Source organism: Ochlerotatus camptorhynchus, unplaced genomic scaffold (genome assembly GCF_037179485.1).
Source record: "Ochlerotatus camptorhynchus isolate MF236.1 unplaced genomic scaffold, CSIRO-AGI_Acam_v1.1 ptg000289l, whole genome shotgun sequence".
NCBI classification, from domain to species: domain Eukaryota; kingdom Metazoa; phylum Arthropoda; class Insecta; order Diptera; family Culicidae; genus Ochlerotatus; species Ochlerotatus camptorhynchus.
The window spans coordinates 142,631-163,225 of NW_027040778.1; the positions used below are offsets into that span (position 1 = coordinate 142,631).

General features: G+C 38.7%; 1 protein-coding gene across 1 annotated transcript in view; it reads right to left on the reverse strand.

Annotated features, from left to right (window-relative positions):
- LOC135706708 (relaxin receptor 2-like) overlaps positions 1–20,595 on the reverse strand; it is a 291,102-nt gene that overhangs the window by 48,056 nt on the left and 222,451 nt on the right. Inside the window, exons 18-19 of the mRNA XM_065228358.1 lie at positions 4,038–4,150; positions 3,881–3,957 (exon numbers count right to left, since the gene is read on the reverse strand). Of these exons, the coding sequence (XP_065084430.1) occupies positions 3,881–3,957; positions 4,038–4,150 (190 nt within the window). The remainder of the gene's footprint in view (positions 1–3,880; positions 3,958–4,037; positions 4,151–20,595) is intronic.

Consider the following 20,595-nt stretch of genomic DNA (forward strand, 5'->3'; position numbering starts at 1 on the left):
TTCCTTTGTTGCCAATACTGTACTGAATTCGGTATTGATTTGAGGAAGGATAGATTTCGCTCAATGCACTGCTCCATGAATAAGGTGATCCTTAAGGTTGACACGTGTAATGTTTGCGGTCCCCGTGCACTTAAAAGTGCATTGCAAGCCTTCAGAAACTCTAAAGCGAACAACTTTCATTGTCATATACAACAAATGTTGTGGTTTAGCCACACGCCTGTCTTGACGACGAGTTTCACTGAATGCCATTATTAAATATGTCACCTGAACCCCTGGCTTGAATTTTCGTGGATGGCCGAAACATATGGCAGGAAAAACTATCTCTTCGCCGTGCTCGTCATATATTAATGAAAGAGGAACCCTGTTTTGCGCGGGAGCGATCTCCATGCATTTGTCCTCATTCCAAAGGAGCGTTTCCTGTTTCCCATGCAGAAATTCTGTCTCATTATCCACGGCAATGGTTTCCAGCTCAATTTGAGGATCCACTGCAGGGGTTTCAAGACCATATATGGCAATTTGATCAATTGTGATCCCGTAGCGGCGGTACAGTGGTGTCGTCATCTAATAAGAAATCCACGCTTTAACCGTAGTTTCCTTTATAAAGCCGGACAAGTTCGACGACTTATGGATTACGTGCTTTTTTGATGAACACGTTGAAGGTCATCATCGAGCTGACGGGGAAGAGAGCATCGTCTCACTTACACAACGCAAACGGTAGAACAACATTCGAGCAAAAAGAAAATTATCAAATAACTATCATATGACATATTTGATTTCGTTCTAATTCCTCAATTTGGTGTAAATTAAACCATTTCTGATCAGAAATGTTATTGCTAGGACATCGTTGCTTGCTATTTTCAGATTCAAACAAGCACAACATCAGCAGCTCTTATTATTAGAAAATACTAAAATACATACATTCGTGACGGCCTTCGGCGACAGTGTCGTATGACAGAGCCTGTCGTATGACATTTTAGTTTGGTACTGTAATTTGAAAGCTTGTTTTGCAAGTGTCGGAAGCAAAGCCAGTCGATTATCACAAAAAATGTGTCGACTACGGTGACCGCTTACAAGATTGGTCTCGACACGACTTTTATTCGCCTTCACACGGCACCGTTGAAAAATTTTCTCTTCAAGCAAAGATTGACAGTATATTATGGGAACTTTCGGCGGAGTGAAGGGATAGTACAAAGGCCGCCATGTTCCACGCACAGTCTGACGTTTGTTTGCGGGATATTACAGAAGAGGGAAGAGCTACAGAGTCGCCGTCAACGCCAATTCTATCAAAAAGCGGATAAGTGAGCAAGAAAACGGTTGACAAGTTGCAGGAGTGTATTATACTTTATGCTACTTTCCCTTCAGAATCAGATTATACTCTAGATTGTAAAATTCGATTCTGAAGGGAGACGTACACTGAAGAAAAAATCCGTATAAACTGTTAGGAATTCCGTAGATTTTGCCTCTTAGGATTTCCGTAGATCTGGCATCTCTGCGTACAAAGCCAGTAAGCATCCGAACCGGCACATGAAACAGAATTCCGTGACCAAAAAGCGTGCAAGGCTCTTGTACGACCGTGTTATGATGAAACACAAGGCCTGCACTTTGATCGAAGACGAAACATACGTCGAACTCGATTTAAGCAGCTTCCCGGTCTAAAGTTTTACAACGCGGCTGGACGTGGGGATGTGCCGGGAAGATTCAAGTTCGTGTTGGCCGACAAGTTCGCGAGTTGATTTGGCAAACGATTTGCAGTTGTGACCTGAAAACGGAACCATTCGTGAAATCCTCGACGATGAATCCCAAGTTTACATCGAAGAATACAATGTATTGCCGTTCATCCATGCAAGCATAAGGGCAAAGTCATCTTTTGGCCCGAAATGGCCAGCTGCCACTACTCCAAGGTGGTTCTGGAGTGGTATGCTGCCAACAAGATCGATTTTGTCCCAAGCTAATGAACCCTTCAAATTGTCCGGAATTTCAACCAATTGAAAAATACTGGGCAATTTCAAAGCAGCGACTTCGACGAAGCGGTGGAGCAGTCAAGGAAATGCAGCAAATGCGGTCAAAACGGAAGAAATACGCTGATTCCGGTTCGAGATTTCATGGAGTTCCGGTTCAAGAACTGGAGATATGTAACCATCTAATGCTGTAACTTTGAAGTTTTAATAAAAATACTGCACAGCAACCATTAATGGACTTTTAAAACTTATTTAATCACGAATTACAGGTCTTTTTATGCGTACCAATTTACTTTTAGTCAATGTTGGAAGCATTCCACGGAAACATTTAAATCACCTTGTTAAACGGAACTCTTTTAAAGCGGAAAACTGATTATTTTCCAGTAAAGGGATGGTTTGAAAAATTAAAGCTATATTGCAAAACAATAAAAAGTGTATTACAGTAAACTCTTCGTAGCTCGATAGTTAAGGGAACATGAAAAATAATATGGACAAAGAGGTCAAAGTAGCCTGCATTTTCATCGAATTAGGAAGAGATCAAGTTAGGGAGACTGTAAATCTACCAAAATTATGCAAAAAAAAAAAACTTTTGTAATCCATGAAATGTACAAAATAATGTGAAAATTTTGATATTTTTGTTAACAGTTTGTTGTTTGAAAAAATATAAAATTATAGTTGAGATCAATTATGTTTGCACTATGTTTTTATTTTAAAACTGAAATCATTTTCATCAAAAAGTTATGTCTATTCCTGTTATTTTTTTTTTAAATCATGATTGAATTCAAATAATGCAATGCTTGTGATTAATTTTATGCAAAGCTGCAACCAATTTCTTTTGAAATTGTGACAAAGTTTTGAAATGTTCGAAATGAAAACTGCGAACACTCTCTGGATTTTTTTTTATCAATCTCATTAACATTTATGGGCAAGTTGTTGGTAAAGAAGACATGATCAATTTATTCTAAAATTATGATCGGTACTAAAGCAAATTTGACGAAGTGGGAGAAAAATTGTGATCAAATTTGTAAACAGTTGTTAAATGTGTCTTTCAAAATCTTGTCAATATCATTTAAAAATATAGATCATTTTATTGTAAGATAAGGCAAACTTTGTTTAAATGTTTTACCATTTGATTGGAAAATATGATTGGAAAGTTGTGACCAGGTTTGTTTTATAACAGTAGTAGCGACAAATGCCAATACAAATGTTATGAAATTTGTATGAAATTTACCATTTTTCTAAGCTATAGTTATGGTTACGTTCCTATTATGGTGTGTTTCTATTATGGAGTGTTCCTATTATGGCCTACAGGAATTCCTATAGGCCATAATAGGAACACACCATAATAGGAACGTATAGTCATAGCTGGTGCACATACCTTAGTGTTTTACTCCATCCTGAGATGAATTTTGAATTAATAAATGTTCATTTTCATTGCAAAAATTTGTAGCCGATTTTGTTAGACATGACGACAGATTGTGTTAAAAATTGTTGAAAACTGCTAAAAAAAATGATTTTTTTTTAAAGTAGTTGTATTTCGTATAATTGGAGTCAAAGAGTCGGAGTCGCAGAGGAGTTAGATCGATTTGCATCCAACTTCACGTTCAGCTCAAATAAGTTTAAAACACTTTAAAATATGTACGACTGAAGTGAAGATCCCTTCACATTGAACAAAACTATACACTTTGATATATTCTCGTCATGGATTTTCTATTTTGATAACTGCAGCTGAGTTATTAATGAAACAGAAAGTCGATGAAGCGAATTGATCAAGCAGATAGGCCCTTATTCCAGCTCTGTATACAAGTGAACAAGTTTCCACATCCGATTCGAACCAAACAACTGTTACTGCTCAATGCCCATTCATAGCTTTAAGCATTTTACCACCCGGCAAGCTTTCATCTGGATAAAAACCAACCTACCTCGAATCTATCGCTGAGTCGTATCCATTCAGCTCGGGCGAAGCGCCACATGGTAGTGAGTAGAAGAACCGCGTAAGCTAAAATGAAAAGCACATTTCTATAGACCATTCAGCAGCCACCACAACTTGAGCAAGCACGACGGCCACAACAAACCCACCTGTTGCTTGAACTGTGCCGTTGTCAGCGTGTAGAGCACCGGGTTCAGGGCTGAATTGACCGGAAGCACCATCACAGCAAGCCACGCGTATAACGATGGGGAGATTCGCACACCTAAAAAAGATAATCAGACGGTTTATGAACGTGAAATTTAGCATCAGAAAAATAAAAATGCATTTGGGTGCTAACTTTTGTATGCCCACAGTTGCACGATTGTATTCAGGAATGATTGGGCTTGATAAATGACACCTCGTGATGTGCTTTTTCTCCGTAATGGCAATTGCCTATACGGAATCGCATCGCATGGTGGAGAGTATTTGAAATGGTTTGGGAAAACATTTCCGATGTCGTTAAGCCGGAACACGAGTGTGATAAGATTGGAATTTCAGGAATATGCCGAGAAATCAGAAGGTCCAAAGAACCTCAGAAAAGCTTGATCGTTTGGTCATTGGTGAATTACAGCGATCTTAATGGTGCGTTTACATGTATGGTATTGCACTAGCGCTAATGAGTCAGCTTCTAGGAAAATAGCTCACCAGCATCAGCGTCTACCAGCACGAGATTTCAAGACCAACTGAAATTCGTGCTAGTTGGCTAGTGTACTGCGCTAGCAAATCCACATAGATGTAAACACCCCATAAAGACAGCAAAGTCCAGACTTCTGGAGAAGTTTAAAATGTATAATCGTGAGATTAGATAAATTCAGGACAGCTCAATGAAAAAAAAAAAAAAACGAATTCAGATGTGCCGAGAGCAGGAAAGTCTAGAGACCTTCAGAGAACAAAGTGCAGAAAAAATATGAAAACTTCAGAAATATTTCGGGACGTTCATAGAGGTACAGAAAACTTCAGAAAAGTTTCAATGTTTTTAGGAGAGCTCAATTTCATATCAGAACCAAGATATTGTGGAAGTGTGAGCTTAAAGGGAGCTTCTCTGACTTGGACGAGAACTAAAGGGTAGTTCAAATAATTTTATGCAAATTGCAGAAGGCTTACAGATGTTTCGAGAAATTCAGGAAAATTTCGGAATCTTCAGCAAAGCACCGAGAGAATTTCTTTTATTAAGGGAAGCTATATTATTATTAGGAAAATGTGAAAGTATTTTAAGAATGTTATATAATTATCATGGGAATTTCAAGAACTTCAAAAATTTACCAAAAATTAAACTAAGCTGATTAGAGTAATTCAGGGCAGTTTGATCAACCATTTGTCTGTATCTTAGGGTCAATATGACCCCAGGCCATTTTTGCTATCTTGATTATGCATCAAAACGATTTTTGCAGCCTAAAGTCTTTTTCAATTGAAGACATCTTAGCTTAGACATATTGCGAATTTTATTAAATACCCATTTTGAAGGATTTCGCAATGTTCTTAGCTTTATTTATGAGGTACAGACAAATGTTTAATTATATAAAATCAATGGAATACCTCCTAGAGAATGATCAGATCTTCAAATTTAGAAACTTTTAGATAGTTTCATGGTATTTGGCAAAGTTCCGACAAGGCATGGAAAATCATTTACGTTCATTTCGTGCACGACAAACACGACAAACTAAAGTGGGCAGAACTTGTTATCGTTTGTCAATGAATGTAATTTACATTAACTGAATACGATGGTGGGCTCTGTTATCTCTAGTACATCATGCATAAGAGATACGGATTTGAGTTGTTTTCCGTCGATCTTGTTTTCCGTGCTGAGCACCAATAACTACCGACGCCAGGGAGGCAGCTCCCACACCTGGACCCTACCTATCGACCCATCTTCAACGCATGAACCGGGGACCAACGGCTTTACTTCCCTTGCGAAGGAAGGCGTGATCAGAGATGTTATGCCTCAGAACATCCCGGCGGCGCTGACTGGGATTGAACCCAGGCCTGCTGGGTGAGAGATAATCACGCTTACCACTACACCACCGGCGCCACAGTTTTCGATTTTTGTAACATAAAAAAATTAGGTTGAGTGTAAGCAATAAAAATTCCGTGTGATTGTACCGTGAAAAGTAGTTCGGTATTGTTCAAGTGAGTTTGGTTTGGTAAATGACAATTGACCAAGTGCTAACGGTTTGCTACTGAAAAGTAGGGTCCTTACAAGGTCACATCTTGTCACTCCCGAGCCGTTAATGTGTTAAAATTCAATAACTTCGGTGCTCGCTGGAACAAGATAGTAAAAAACAGTCAATCTTATAGATAAAAGTCTCAGGAATCGATTGAAGTGGGTTTCATCTTGGGCACGATAGGGTAAGTTGGGGTTTTTCACAGTTTTGCCCTAAAATCTCCTATTTTGCATGATTTGAATGCTGTATCTCAAGATACCGATGATATAGGCGGATGATTTCTTCGGCAAAGTTGATCAAGAGGTCAAGGACTGTTGGATGATGGACAGAACAGTTCGGAATTCCTCCGCTAGGTGGTGCTAGTGAGCATTCGAAGTGTATATGTTTGTGCTGCTGTATCTCAAGATCCTGACTATTTAGACGGATGATTTCTTCGGCAAAGTTGATCAGGGGGTCAAGGATTGTTGGATGATGGACAGAACAATTCGGAATTCCTCCGCTAAGTGGCGCTAGTGATTATTTAAAGTGAATATATTTGTGCTGCTGTATCTCAAGATCCTGGCTATTTAGACGGATGATTTACTGGGCAAAGTTGATCAGGAGGTCAAAGACTGTTGGATGATGGACAGAACAATTCGGAATTCTTCCACTAGGCGGTTCTAGTGAGCATTCGAAGTGAATATGTTTGCGCTGCTGTATCTCAAGATCCTGACTATTTAGACGGATGATTTCTTCGGCAAGGTTGATCAGGAGGTCATGGACTGTTGGATGATGGACAGAACAATTCGGAATTTCTCCGTTAGGTGGCGCTAGTGATTATTGAAAGTGAATATATTTGTGCTGCTGTATCTCAATATCCTGACTATTTAGACGGATGATTTCTTGGGCAAAGTTGATCAGAGGGTCAACCTCTGCAAAAAACTGCTCAAACATGGACTTGGTAAGCGAGTTTGTCTCTTTAGTCCAATTCATAGAGCGTATTCTGCAGAACGAATCTGACTGGGGCCGGGGATTCGGGTTCCGCCAAATATCCTCTCCTCTTTCGGATACTAACAACAGGCTCATAAAATGCTCGGAGAGAAGAGAATCATTCTCTTTTAAAAAGCCAGTCTGGTTGTAGTGCGTAAAACCTGTAACAGAGTCCGGACCAGCCGTGACATGCAATTTACAAGTCAACACTTTCTGGTTTAACTTTGAAATCCTGTCTGCTACATCATCCAGTTGTAGAATCCGTGTCAAATCGCATATAACCATATCGAGGATTGAAACGCTTGATGATAAGTATCCTTTTTCTCGGTTTGGAGTTGAGAACGGTGGAATTATGGCGTTTCAACATTCAGCTACTTTTTTCCAGGGCTGCAAAATTGCAATACAATATGAAGGGACTAATAACAATGCACATCTCTAAAATTGATCAAAGATTTAGAAATTTGACCTATTTTAAACAAAAAATTGTTCTACTAAGTTTTTTTTTTATAAATACGTTAATAAAACTGTCATACCTAGATGCTTCTTAGTGAATCGAGACAGCTCTCCATATTTGGTTTTACTTAACCCAAGTTTTGATTTTATCGCCAAAGATGACTCCTCCGAACACAGAGATGTTCAACGAACAGCGTCAACGGATTCGATGGTCTCTTTTGCCCAAACCTCACCGCCGCTCAACAAGTGCTGTAAGATTTGAGCAGTTGCTGGATAAGCAGCCTTTATGGCAGCAATTTTGGCTGAATACAGCAAGTTATCAGGACCTTGTTCTTTGAAAAGTCCGATACTGCGTCTGTATTTCGAAAATCTTGTCAACTGGCTAAACTCCTTGCGCTTTCGACCTCGAGGCTTTAGGGTTGACGGTCTTCGCTGACTGTTGGAACTGGTATCCAAATCCGGAGTGGCAAAAGGAGGTGAAATAGGAGATGATTGTGACGAGGGATCTTTGGGTTTCCTTGAATGGACCCGCGTATTTTTCGAAGGCCTGGATCCTGAGGGTTGGTCTTCGACCTGAGAAAATAATTGATGATGAATTATATTCAAGCATTTTTCGTAAAATTTAGAGTCGGTTGTTTTTGTTTAGGATTTTTATAAAATATTCATACAAATATCAAAGACAAATCTTCTTCTAATCGCGGTTGATGCTATTGATTATTTAGTAACTAGAACAAAAACAGATTTGATCAGTAGTATGTCTTTCTTTAGATTAACGCATTTCCACGCTTTAACTGATTTTCATTCAAGTTCAATTTAAATTGGTTTGGAATCCGTTGTTTTCTGAAAATTTAGCACTTCGCTCAACAGGTACAATTTTTCCGAACTGTTAATTTTTTTAATGTTCGACGGTATCGTATTAAAAACATTTCTTCGTTAATTTATGCTGCTTTCTAAAATTAAGCAAGCCCAGGGATTCTTACATCGAATATGCTTTCAAGCCACTCTGCATTCTTCTTAAAGAACCGATCCTTACTGTGGGTCATTGACCAATCCAGCTTTTAACACCTTGCGCAACAGTCGCAGGTGCTTTCGACAGTGCCCTAGATACAAAGTCAAGTAAACGGTTTTTATCTCGACCAGACGCAAAATATTCTTCAACGATATTTTTATATGACAGCATTTTGCTTAATGAAATTCAGTGGAACACACTTAACACCACGTAAGAACTGCACTACATTGAGCTACTGTCACGCAAGAAACAAGAGTAAACAAATAATTCTTTTGGATTATGTTTCGATGACGACATTTCACATTTTCATGTCAAAGTGGTCTTCGTGGTCGAGTGGTTGGTGGCGTCACCCGTCTAACAGCTATTTTGCGTGTGCCATGGAGTGAGGGTTCGATTCCTGCTCCAGCCGGTGGAATGTTTTTTTAAAGAAATAATATATACAATAATGACCCGATTTTATCAGCCCCTTTTTGAAAATATTTTCTAATATTCTGCGAAACCCATGCGCTAAATATTTCAAAAGTTTTATTGCACCAAAGTTTACCCTAAACATCGATCAACAAGATTAATGGAAAAGATTTCGAATTATGGGTATAGGAAATTACTGAACATTAAAAGAATACTGCGTGAAGGGACTGATAAAATCAGGTCATTACTGTAGTTTATATTTTAATGGATATTAAGAGACCAAACTTGCTTATAAAGGGTGATACGGTCAAAATTTGGTCAATATCAACTTGACGTATTTCTTTCAATTTTGCATTTAAAAAACCTGAACACCCCTCATTTTGAAGGTGTGTGTGTGTAGAATGTTGCTCCTATTTTGATTTTGGAATTCACTCTTCAGTTGTCAAAATGCCGTCCAAGCAAGAAGATCAGCGTATCAAAATTTTGCTCGCGCATCGCGAAAATCCGAGCTACTCGCACGCAAAGTTGGCAAAATCGCTAAAAGTTGCCAAATCAACCGTTACAAATGTAATTAAAGTGTTTGGGGAACGTTTGTCGACAGCCAGGAAGTCTGGATCGGGGGGAAATCGAAAACCGGAAACCGCTGAGACGACACAGATAGTTGCCGGTAGTTTCAAGTGAAACCCTAACCTCTCTCTCCGAGATGCCGCAAATAAGCTGGGTGTATCGTCTACAACCGTGCATCGAGCCAAAAAACGAGCCGGACTATCGACTTACAAGAAGGTAGTGACTCCAAATCTCGATGATAAACAAAATACGACGGCCAAAGCCCGATCCCGGAGGTTGTACACGACGATGCTGACGAAGTTTGACTGCGTGGTAATGGACGACGAAACCTACGTCAAAGCCGACTACAAGCAGCTTCCGGGACAGGAGTTTTATACGGCAAAAGGAAGGGGAAAGGTAGCAGATGTTTTCAAGCACATGAAACTGTCAAAGTTCGCAAAGAAATATCTGGTTTGGCAAGCCATCTGTACCTGTGGCTTGAAAAGCAGCATTTTCATAGCTTCCGGGACTGTCAACCAAGAAATTTACGTGAAAGAGTGTTTGAATAAACGTCTGCTGCCTTTCCTGAAGAAACACGGTTGTTCCGTACTGTTTTGGCCGGATTTGGCATCTTGCCATTACGGTAAAAAGGCCATGGAGTGGTACGCCGCTAACAACGTGCAGGTGGTTCCCAAGGACAAGAACCCTCCCAACACGCCAGAGCTCCGCCCAATTGAGAAATACTGGGCTATTGTCAAGCGGAACCTAAAGAAGACCAAAAAAACTGCTAAGGGCGAGCAGCAGTTCAAGGCAAACTGGCTTTCTGCGGCGAAGAAGGTGGACAAGGTGGCTGTACAAAATCTGATGGCAGGGGTCAAGCGTAAGGCCCGGCAATTCGGATTTGGAAAAGCGGAAGCCTAACTGAATGTTTTTCCTGAATTTTATACTAATTGAACTTGAAAAAGAAATTTAATTTGATTTTTTAAATAAACGATTTCACCGATTTACACGCGTTTTCCCTTGACCAAATTTTGACCTATCACCCTTTATGTATAGGATAAATCCCAATTTACACTCAATATGACTACCAATGATCCTATTTAAAAATTCTCACGTCATTTGATGTGGTACATGATTGATTCTAAAAAAGTCAAATCTGGCCACTTCCCCGGTGCAACCCGGAACATATCCGGATTTAGCAAATCTGATTCAGGGTACTAGATATCATTGTTATTGAACTTGTTTTAGAATTCTGATGTAATTTATTGTGTCGCATGATGGGTTTTGAACTTACTCATAAGCTGGTTATTTTCCCTGAGACACTAAGAACTTGTTCCAGCCGTATCTCCGGAATTGTATGACCAATTTTAAACTATTCCGTAGCGATCTATGTAATCATAATCCCGAGCAAAGTAAAATATCAAATTGATAACAAGTTCTATGACCCGGTCATCACTGCAAAATACCTCAGCGGCGAAACCTGCCCAAACATGTTGAAGGAGTTACTGCGCATCGTTCTTGATCTATTTGGATGCATATAAGAAGCTCAAGTGACGTTGTAGGTCATCCAAAGCATTTTGTAGTTTAGAACATTTGACAACCAAGGCCTGCACAATGTGCTCAGCGTCGAAACTTGCTCAAACATGTTCAAAGAGGTTCTGTACATCGCTTATGATCAGTTTGATGTATATATGATGCTCAAGGTTCACCAAATTGTCCTTGATCTCAGATCAAATAATGTACCAGGTCAGTCATAACCCGTACAAGGCCCTTACCACCATGGTCAATTTTCACTTTTCTTCATATTCATAATCTATACCCTAAGATACATCAGAAAACACTCTGTTCGTGGTAAAAATGTGTTTTGGAAGCCTGGAGACAAAGTGACGTAACCATACATTTTCGGAGAAAGAGTAATATGTTTTCACTGTTTCTACGGATAAGTGACGTCCACCATATAAGAATGTTGAAAATTCAAAAAAAGTTTTAAACAGTGAGGTTCGTATTTTCCGCTTAATTTTGACATTTTTTAACAGAATGAAAATTTTTTTGGCAAATTTTTATAATTATTGCAAGTTTATGCACCCAGGTCCATGACTATAATGCACATCATTTTCGTTGTAATTGATGGTGTATGAGATGTTCTAGATTCTCCAAGTTGCTTTGGAGTTCAGATTATTTGATCTACTGGCTCAACCATGAACTGCACGATGTCCTCAGCAACAAAACCTACAAAGACATGTTCATAAAGTTTCTGTGGATCGTTTTTGATTTATTTTGATTTATAATCAAGGTTCTCCAAATTGTCTTGAGCTCAGATCAAATGATTTACCTCATCAACCATAACTGATACAAGGTCCTTAGCAACTAAACATCTCCAAACAACATCAATTTAAGGTGTATTAGAAGTTCTAGGTTCTTCAAATTGTTCTAGAGGTCAGATTATTTGATCTACGATCTCACCGACAAAACTTTCCGAAACACGTTTATACAGTCTCTGATGTTCGTTTATAGTTGATTTTGAAGTGTATAAGATACTCACGGTTCTCCAAATTGTCCTAGAGTTCAGATCAAATTGTCATCCAGGTTCACTGATTAAAAGCCCTTTGTATTAAAACATCTCCAAACAGGGTTAACCATATCATGCACAATATTTACGTTTGAATTCGATATGTTTAAGACGTTCTAGGTTCACCAAATTGTCCTCAAAACTTGTTAATTAGGCTACCATCTCGCATTTTAGTTTGATTACATTCATAGATCAGGGGGCCTCCATAAGCTTGGTCGGTAGAGCCTGCGACTATAAAGCAAACCATGCTGGAGGTGGCTGGGTTCGAATCCCGGTTGGTCTAGGATTTCAGATTGGAAAATTTCTCGACTTCCCTGGGCATAGTATATTATTGTACTTGCCACACAATATACACATGTAAACATCGAACAGGCTTGGAAAGCTTTCAATTAACAACTGTGGAAGTGCATCTAGAGCACTAAGTTGAGAGCAGGTGTTAAGTTACAGTTGGGACGTAATAGCCAGAGAAGATCATAGATAGCACTAACTAGTGGAGGAATTCCGAATTGTTCTGTCCATCATCCAACAATCCTTAACCCCCTGATCAACTTTGCCGAAGAAATCATCCTTCTAAATAGTCAGGATCTTGAGATACAGAAGCGCAAACATATTCACTTCAAATGTTCACTAGCGCCACCTAGCGGAGGAATTCCGAATTGTTCTGTCCATCATCCAACAGTCCTTGACCTTCTGATCAACATTGCCGAAGAAATCATCCGTCTATATCATCGGTATCTTGAGATACTGCATTCAAATCATGCAAAATAGGAGATTTTAGGGAAAAACTGTGAAAAACCCCAACTTACCCTATCGTGCCCAAGATGAAACCCACTCCAATCGATTCCTGAGACTTTTTTTCTATAAGAATGACTATTTTTAGTCTCTTGTTCTAGCGAGCACTGAAGTTATTGAATTTTAACACATTGTTTCGATTTTGTCCCCAGTGCGCGCCGTCAGAATGCAATCCACTTTCTGCAGCGAATCATCATGGAAAACTCTGGTTTTTTCCAGATGGCGTAGAGGCGTTTTATTCGTCGGTGGAAGGAATCCTTATCGAGTACGTTATTCGATATTTTCACCAAACCAAAACACTCAAGTTGTCAGAAATATCGGGTTGCCAAATAAACCTTAATATTCGTATTTTACAAAACATCGCAGCTTGCTCTATGACCGGCACTGCCGGAACTGCCGGCACACCTGTGGCACACTTGCTGCACACTGAGAAAAATGTTGACCCTATATTGGTGTGCGGAGTGACCTACCCCTTGGTGCTGGGTCATTAAACCGAAGTTTGTTAGACTTAAGGACGTTAAACCAATAAACAATTATCAATTATTCTGCATAAAAATCTTGCAAATTGCCCTATCCTGTGTTGCAAATGTAAATTTGTCCATCGCAGGATGCAGAATATTCAGTTATGGCTTTGTTGTACGTGTTGCAAACGAGCCTGTGATAGACAAACTGCGACAGAGAAACTGGCTAGTCTGATCGTAGCTAAAGATGGGAGCACGCAATAAGCTAATATGCAATAAGCACTAAACTTAAATTAGAAGAAGAAGAAGAAGAAGAAGAAGAATAAGAAGAACCAGCGGTGGTCCCGTAGCTTCCAGGCGAAACCAAAATCCACTGTGTATAAAATATTGATAGACTTTCGGTAGTTGCTGAAGTCTTTGGGCTCGGTAGAGTTAATATGATCGTCAGCAGAGAACCTGGTTGTCAGCGATTACGCGGTAGACCTAGCATACGTTGGCTTTTCACAGTTGAGAAGGACATTAGCTAGCTTAACATCCATGGTGATTGGATGCATTTGGCACATTGCCGACTCCAGTGGAAATTAATTCTCCATCAGCAGAATCCACACGGAACATCATAACCAGGCACACAAAGGCACCAACGCTACTGCTCCATCTTGGTGCATTCTTCGCAGTCCATAATTCAAGCTTCCCAACAACGAAAAAAAAATCAACGAGTGAAAGCCATTTTCCATTCCTGGAGCCACCAATCCCAGATTAGAACCAATGTTGTAAAAGTGTATTTTCCGCAGAACCCACTTACTTTGTTAACCATTCATTCAACGTGCAATGGTCGCTTCCGAGTGGGGTAGTTTCTAAAGCCCTGGTTGGCAATGATAGTGGGGGAAAAAATAATCCCATAAATTAAATGACTTTACCTACATATATTAGGTTCCCTCGATTTTTGCTCGTTACCAAAATTGCCCCATCTGGCCATGAGCTTCGCCATGAGCTGATTCGGAGGGACGACAATACAAAAAGTAAACGGATACGTTCTTGCTGCACAAATGGCTGCTGCCCTACAACCCTAGTTTGTCACACTGACTGACTGGATAGAACTGAAAATGGAACAACCATCGCAGCGCCTAGAATGGAGCTGTATTTGCTGATGGGCATGCCGTCCGACATAGGAACGTGAACAACTGCATCGTGCGTTTTTTTTTGGGTCGGAATCAAAGGCAGAATCGAGTTTATTTAATTGCTGTTTCCGGTGGATGTTTTTATTTATTCCAGAACAAACCATTCAAATTGATATTTATGTAAGTACAGCTGCACGTTTACTCATTCGAAGCTTTTGTCGTTGGAGGAAGCTTGTTTTTGAATTTTGTTTTTGCTAGTTTGTTGAATTTATCAATCCAAATGGAGAATCCTTAATTTTCTCCGACGCATAAGATTGGAGATTGTTTAAATTTAAGGGACCTTTTAATGCCATATCATTGTCCCCGAAATTATACTTATCCCATTCATCTCTTACAAATCTTCATTTATCAAAGAGAGAATCGCATGAAACATCACATTCCTCCCGGTGCCACAGGTAAACGAAGTAATGCACGTGTATGAAACCCATACCTTTGGATCAAAGAACATGACTATAGGAAACTGCGAATCATCCTGTGTCTGACAGCCATGCCATGACGAATATGATGGTGATGATGATGATGATGATGATGACGACGACGACGACGACGGATAAAGATAACCCACACTATTCAGAGTAGAGAACGATGGCAGTGACGTGACGTATGGACTGCTATCCTACTATTGCGCTTCTCCTTTTGGTTCAATCACCCCCCGATAGTCGCCTCCCACGAGGAATCGCCCCGGGATCCTGGCCAGATAGGAGGACCAGCAACACGCGAAAAGCTCTGAGTGACATGTTTATGGGGTGAATTAAATTTCAAATTTATTACCATATCTGACACCATCACGGGCGGGGAAGAGGGAAGGATTGAGTACACTTTTATTGCATTTTTCCAGTTTTGCGGGGTGTTTTTCTCTATTAACTTTTTTTATGTCAGCAGACCGGAGGCGCAGATGTTCAGCATCGCGTTGAAAATGTGCGTATTCAGCTGAATACAGGTTTAGTAGTCGTAAACGATTTGAGATTGACCCTAATTGAATTTTATCATCAAGTAGAGTTGAACGCAGGGCAAATCTTTTCTGAAAACTCAACTTTAAAAGGTCGCTGATTGAAGTATTTTATTGCAAATTGAGATTTTGCGCCATTAAAGTATATGGATCGAAAAGAAAACGGGGCTAAAATGGGAATCGTCATTGCTAATGGACAATTGAAGGAATGCCAACGGAACTTAAGCGACGAGGGATTTTAATATAGACCATACTATGGATCAGTGGTTCTCAAACTTTTTTCTTTTGCGATCAACTTTGAGAAATTCCATAGACCCGTGGTCCATCAATATTGAATACAGATGTTGTAAGACAGGACTGGCCAACTTTTCATAACTTGCTTTATTAAATGGCTGTATTTATGTTCGTTGAACATGTTTCAAGCTGCACTTTGTTTATTTGTCATTCATCCTGGGCTAGAATTTATAACAATCAATACAATTCAGCCAAAATGATATCATTGCTGAGATCCAGAAAACATTTCCGGCCGGCACCCATGCATTAATTATGTCACGCTAAATTGAGGAGAAATTTACCCCCTCCCCCCTATCGTGACGTTTTTCCTATACCTAATGCATTGCTTGTCACAAAATCTTAGACAACAACACCCCCCCCCCCCCCCCTAAAGCGTGACATAATATATGCATCAATCCTAATCAAAAAGCAGAATAGCATTGAAATGGCAAAAAAACGCCAAAATTGCGCTCAAACGAAAATTAAGTCTAAACAATACTTTAATGTGCGAAAATAATCTAAAAGCACAAAAAGAGTCATTTAAATATCATACAAGTAGTAAAACTATTTATAATTTGCAATGGTCTTGGAATTTAAAAAAAAATGGCCTGGAAAGGCTGAAATTTGTAATGGCTAAACTAGCCCAATTCCCAGAATAACGCTGAAAAAGAAACCACAGCCCTCGTAATAATCTTGAAGCTTCAAAATGGTGCTAAAACGCCAAAAATTTCTCAAACGAATTAAAAATGGCCTAGAATTTTCATACTAGCTTAAAAATGTCCCGACGGCATTGTAAAAGGCCTGAAAACGCTAAGAACATGTAATAAATTAAATGATTTAACAGTCCTGAAAATACCAAAACAACCTTAAAAACGCTCAAAGGTCGAGGGGTGACTTTATGGAAAATGCAATGAAGATTTTTGTTTCAGATTTATTACTCAAATAAGGGTATCATTCAAGTTGCAGCTGTCACACACAAATACGGAAATTGTATATATCTGCTAATCTATCTGATTTCATCGTACTTCTAAATAACAAAATTTTGCTGTATCCCATAGGAACGTATTTTTCACTCATATAATGAGAATCCTGCCCAGAACATGTGAAAAATAACACAGCAATATTGTTGTGCCACGCCGAATGAATTAAAATAAAATAAAAATATTAAATAGCATTAATTTTCCTCGAGAAAAGCTAAAAACTCCAACTCACTCCTCTTTTCACATCTCAAAAATTATTTGTCCAAATCATTTACCCTTGAAAACACATCAAGTAGAAGAGTTTTCCAAAATGTGGTGAAATTAGAGCCCAAATATTAAGAAATAAACAATCCCGCCCATGGTGACAATATGCCATTCTTTGACAATGTCGATACCTGCCGGTAATCAACCTGTTTACTGTAGTTACTATAAAAAAACAAAATGTGGGTACATCTATAAGAACCTACATTAAAAAAAAAACCTTCAAATTGACGTTCTAAGATCACGAATAGCTTATTTGCTTGTAGAGTAATCTCTACTGAGAGATGAAATTTTTAAAAATCTCGAAAATCCAGGGTTGTAGCCGACAGGGATCTAGACACTTCAAAGCAAAATAAAAAAAAGCCATTTGTTCAGAATGCCAAAATAGGCGTTTTGGCCAAGTTTGGCTCAAATCGGTGACATCGACTACAACTTTTTTAAACTCGTGCCTTTATTGCCATAATTTAAGCACTGGGTCAGCTGTCATTCGTTTTTGCTCGGTTTCCTGCAACGCTTCACTCAACGATTCTTGTACATAACAGTCATTCAGCTATACAAAGTCAGGTGGTCGACTACCTGGACAAACCTGGAAAATCAGGGAGTATCGGGGAATTTCTTTTTGGACCTGGAAAATCAGGGAATCTCAGGGAATTTAATTCAAAGTCAGGGAAATATTTCTTTACAACAGGAACTTTTTAATAAGTATGGCTGACTTCGCTAGTTTTAAACAACTTAATTACTGGTTGTAGTTTAAGGAAGGCCTTTCATTTCAAATTTGAAATAGAGTTTTGCAAACTTGTGGTTGTTTAATGTTTGATGTTGCATTTTCGCAAGTTGAGCAAAAGTTACTAAAATAAAAGGGTATTTCAATGATTTTGAGCCTATTATAAATTCAGCTCCCACTGGATGTTGTCACATTCCAGAGTTCAATCGATATAAAAATTCATTTCCTAGAGACGCTAGTTAGTTGTTGCAAAACTTAAGCTGCTTATGGGAGTGTGCGTCTCTTAATAGATGTTTAACCTAATTGCGTCTGATAAAATTTAACCTTCGAGTAAATTGGTGCGTCTGCTCGATCCAGCTGTGTCCAACAAAAATCAATCCCTTGAGCGCATTGGAGCACCTTTGAGTAAATGCAAGAATGATAAAGAGTCAAGCTGGGGTTAGACAAGGCAAGTCATTTATCAACTCAGTTGAATTCAGTTGACTTGAAAAGTTGACACTGGGCCGTATGAGTAAAAAGAGTTTACTTTACTTTCCCGTGCTTTTCTTACGGGAAAAGTAAAGTAAACGCTTTTATTCATACGACCTACTGGTTCAACATTTTTAAATTCGAGTAAATTGATCAAGTCAGTTGAATGGCATGGTTTACACGTTCAAGTCAGATGATTCAAATGAGTTAATCAATTTACTTGCCTTTTCTAAAACCAGTTTTAAAAGAAGATGATGATTTTTTCTGAATACGTCTAGTTCTTGTTCCATATTGTGTTCTTAACAGCTTCATTAGCTCAGAGAACTAACTAAATGAGAATTCCGGATAATGGTCTTGCTTGGGAGGACTTTTTTTTATTGCTTGGTGCAACACATTTATCATTGAATAATGATTCAAATATACGTAGACAAGCATTGCTTTGACAGCTTAAAGTGGCTGTATTAAGTATTTTTGGTCTTCATTGTGAACCTTATTAGCTTAATGAGTAAAGTTGTTGTATTGTAATGTTGCTGCTAGTGCAATTTAAATGGAATAAATTTACAGATTTCCCACCAGAGGAATCCACCCATGAATTAGCTTTTTGGTTAAGCGTATTATCCGGAATTTTTTTCTTGCGGAGCTGGGTCTCAAAATGTGCTCAAGACAAAACAAATATAATGGGATTAAAAACAAGTGTTTCATACGTGAAATGCAGAGTGACCAGTGAATCGGGAAACCCGGAGAAAATCAGGGAATTTGAAGTCACTGGGAAAATCCCGTGAATTTACATGACAAATCTGGAAAAAAAATACCTCGTCCTCTCTTCGAAAAAAAATAAGATTTCAAGACCCTTGGACTGAACTAGATTTTCAAGATAACTACAGTCACTTTGAAGAGCTATCAAGAGAATTTAGATTTTTTTTTCTGAAAACAAATGTAAGCAGATTTTAGAATTTATTCTAGAAATAACACCAAGGTATTTCAGAGAATTTTTTGTAGGAAGCTTTAGGAAAACCTCTAAGAGAGTTTTTACTTAAACTTTTAAGAGTGAAGAGGATTCCAGGATTCTTAAAAATACTTAGGGACGCGAATTTTGAGGATACAATTCAAAACAATTTAGCGAAGATCTATAAGGAAAGTCTGAGTATAATTCCAAGCGCATTTCGAATGGAATTCAATGATAATTTCATGCAATTTCTAGAAGAATTTATAGGAGAACTTTAAAATAATTCTGAGCAACATTTGAAGACAATTTTCGGCGGGAGAATTTCCCCTGGTGTTAGCAGAGAAAGAGGATTACAAGGCCATTTCAATTGCTCAGAGAATCATGCAAATTAAAAAAAAATGAAGCATCAGTGAATTCTTAGTGTTCTACAGAGAATTTCTGAACTATTTGAAAAAAAAAATCAAGGGATTTCCAGAGAGAATTTCAAGTTAATTTTAGAAGAATTCTGGAAAGATCTCTGTGACAAGAAATTAATCTAAAGGAAAAGCTTGAGAAAAATAAATATAACCCTGTAAAGTTTTGAGAGAAATTTTCATACCCAAATTTTGAAGACTTCAAACCTGTCGCAGAACCAAATACAAGATCAATCAAAGGTGCTGCTGTCTTGGAAATTACCCATTTAATTTCCGGACTGATCGCATTCAGTTTTATGAATTTAAAATAGAAAAATGATTAAAATTCTAATCCAGAATTGCTGGTCACCATGAACATGGAGGGGATCTCGATGAATGTATGCCCCTAGGGTATAATGCAGATCCTTTCCGGTTTTGGCAACACGAGATTTCTGTCTTTTTTGCATTCTTTAAAATGTATCGAACGCTTTATTTAATTTGAATTTGTACACCCAACCGGTGGATGTAAGATTCGCTTACAATTATGTGTGATTCATCATCAGAGGATGTTAGTGGAGACCGCATGAACCGAGGATGCGATATACCTAGCTGCGGTCCAATGCAAGAAAATTGGAGACCAAAAAATGAAGAGTGTATTAGTGAGGTAAATTAATTATGTCGAAAAAAAATAGAAAAAAGGTTGCCGACCGGACTCGAACCACGGACGTTGCGACGATCAGACTTGTGCTTTCTCCACTGCTCTCTCCATGCTTTTGAATATGGTTAGCCTTAAAGCAAACATGAATCGCTCATTTTCTCGCATGCTCGACTTCGTATGCTTTTTCTGCTGGAGAGATTCGAGACAAGTGTGTGCGTCGTTTTACAATGTTCTACAATGTGCGTCGTTCTACAAGCTTACTGGTATAGTCGAAAGCGTAGATAGAACACGAAATGAAAAAAACAAAAAACCATTACATCGCCTGTAAGGTCAACTTCTAACGTTCGCTGCGATGTTCATGAACAGAGGATGATAAGAAACGGAACTAACATTCATTGTAATAGATTTTTGGTTTGCGTATACTGGACCACTCCTCATGAGTTAGAGGTCCGTGAGGTATTTCATAAAAA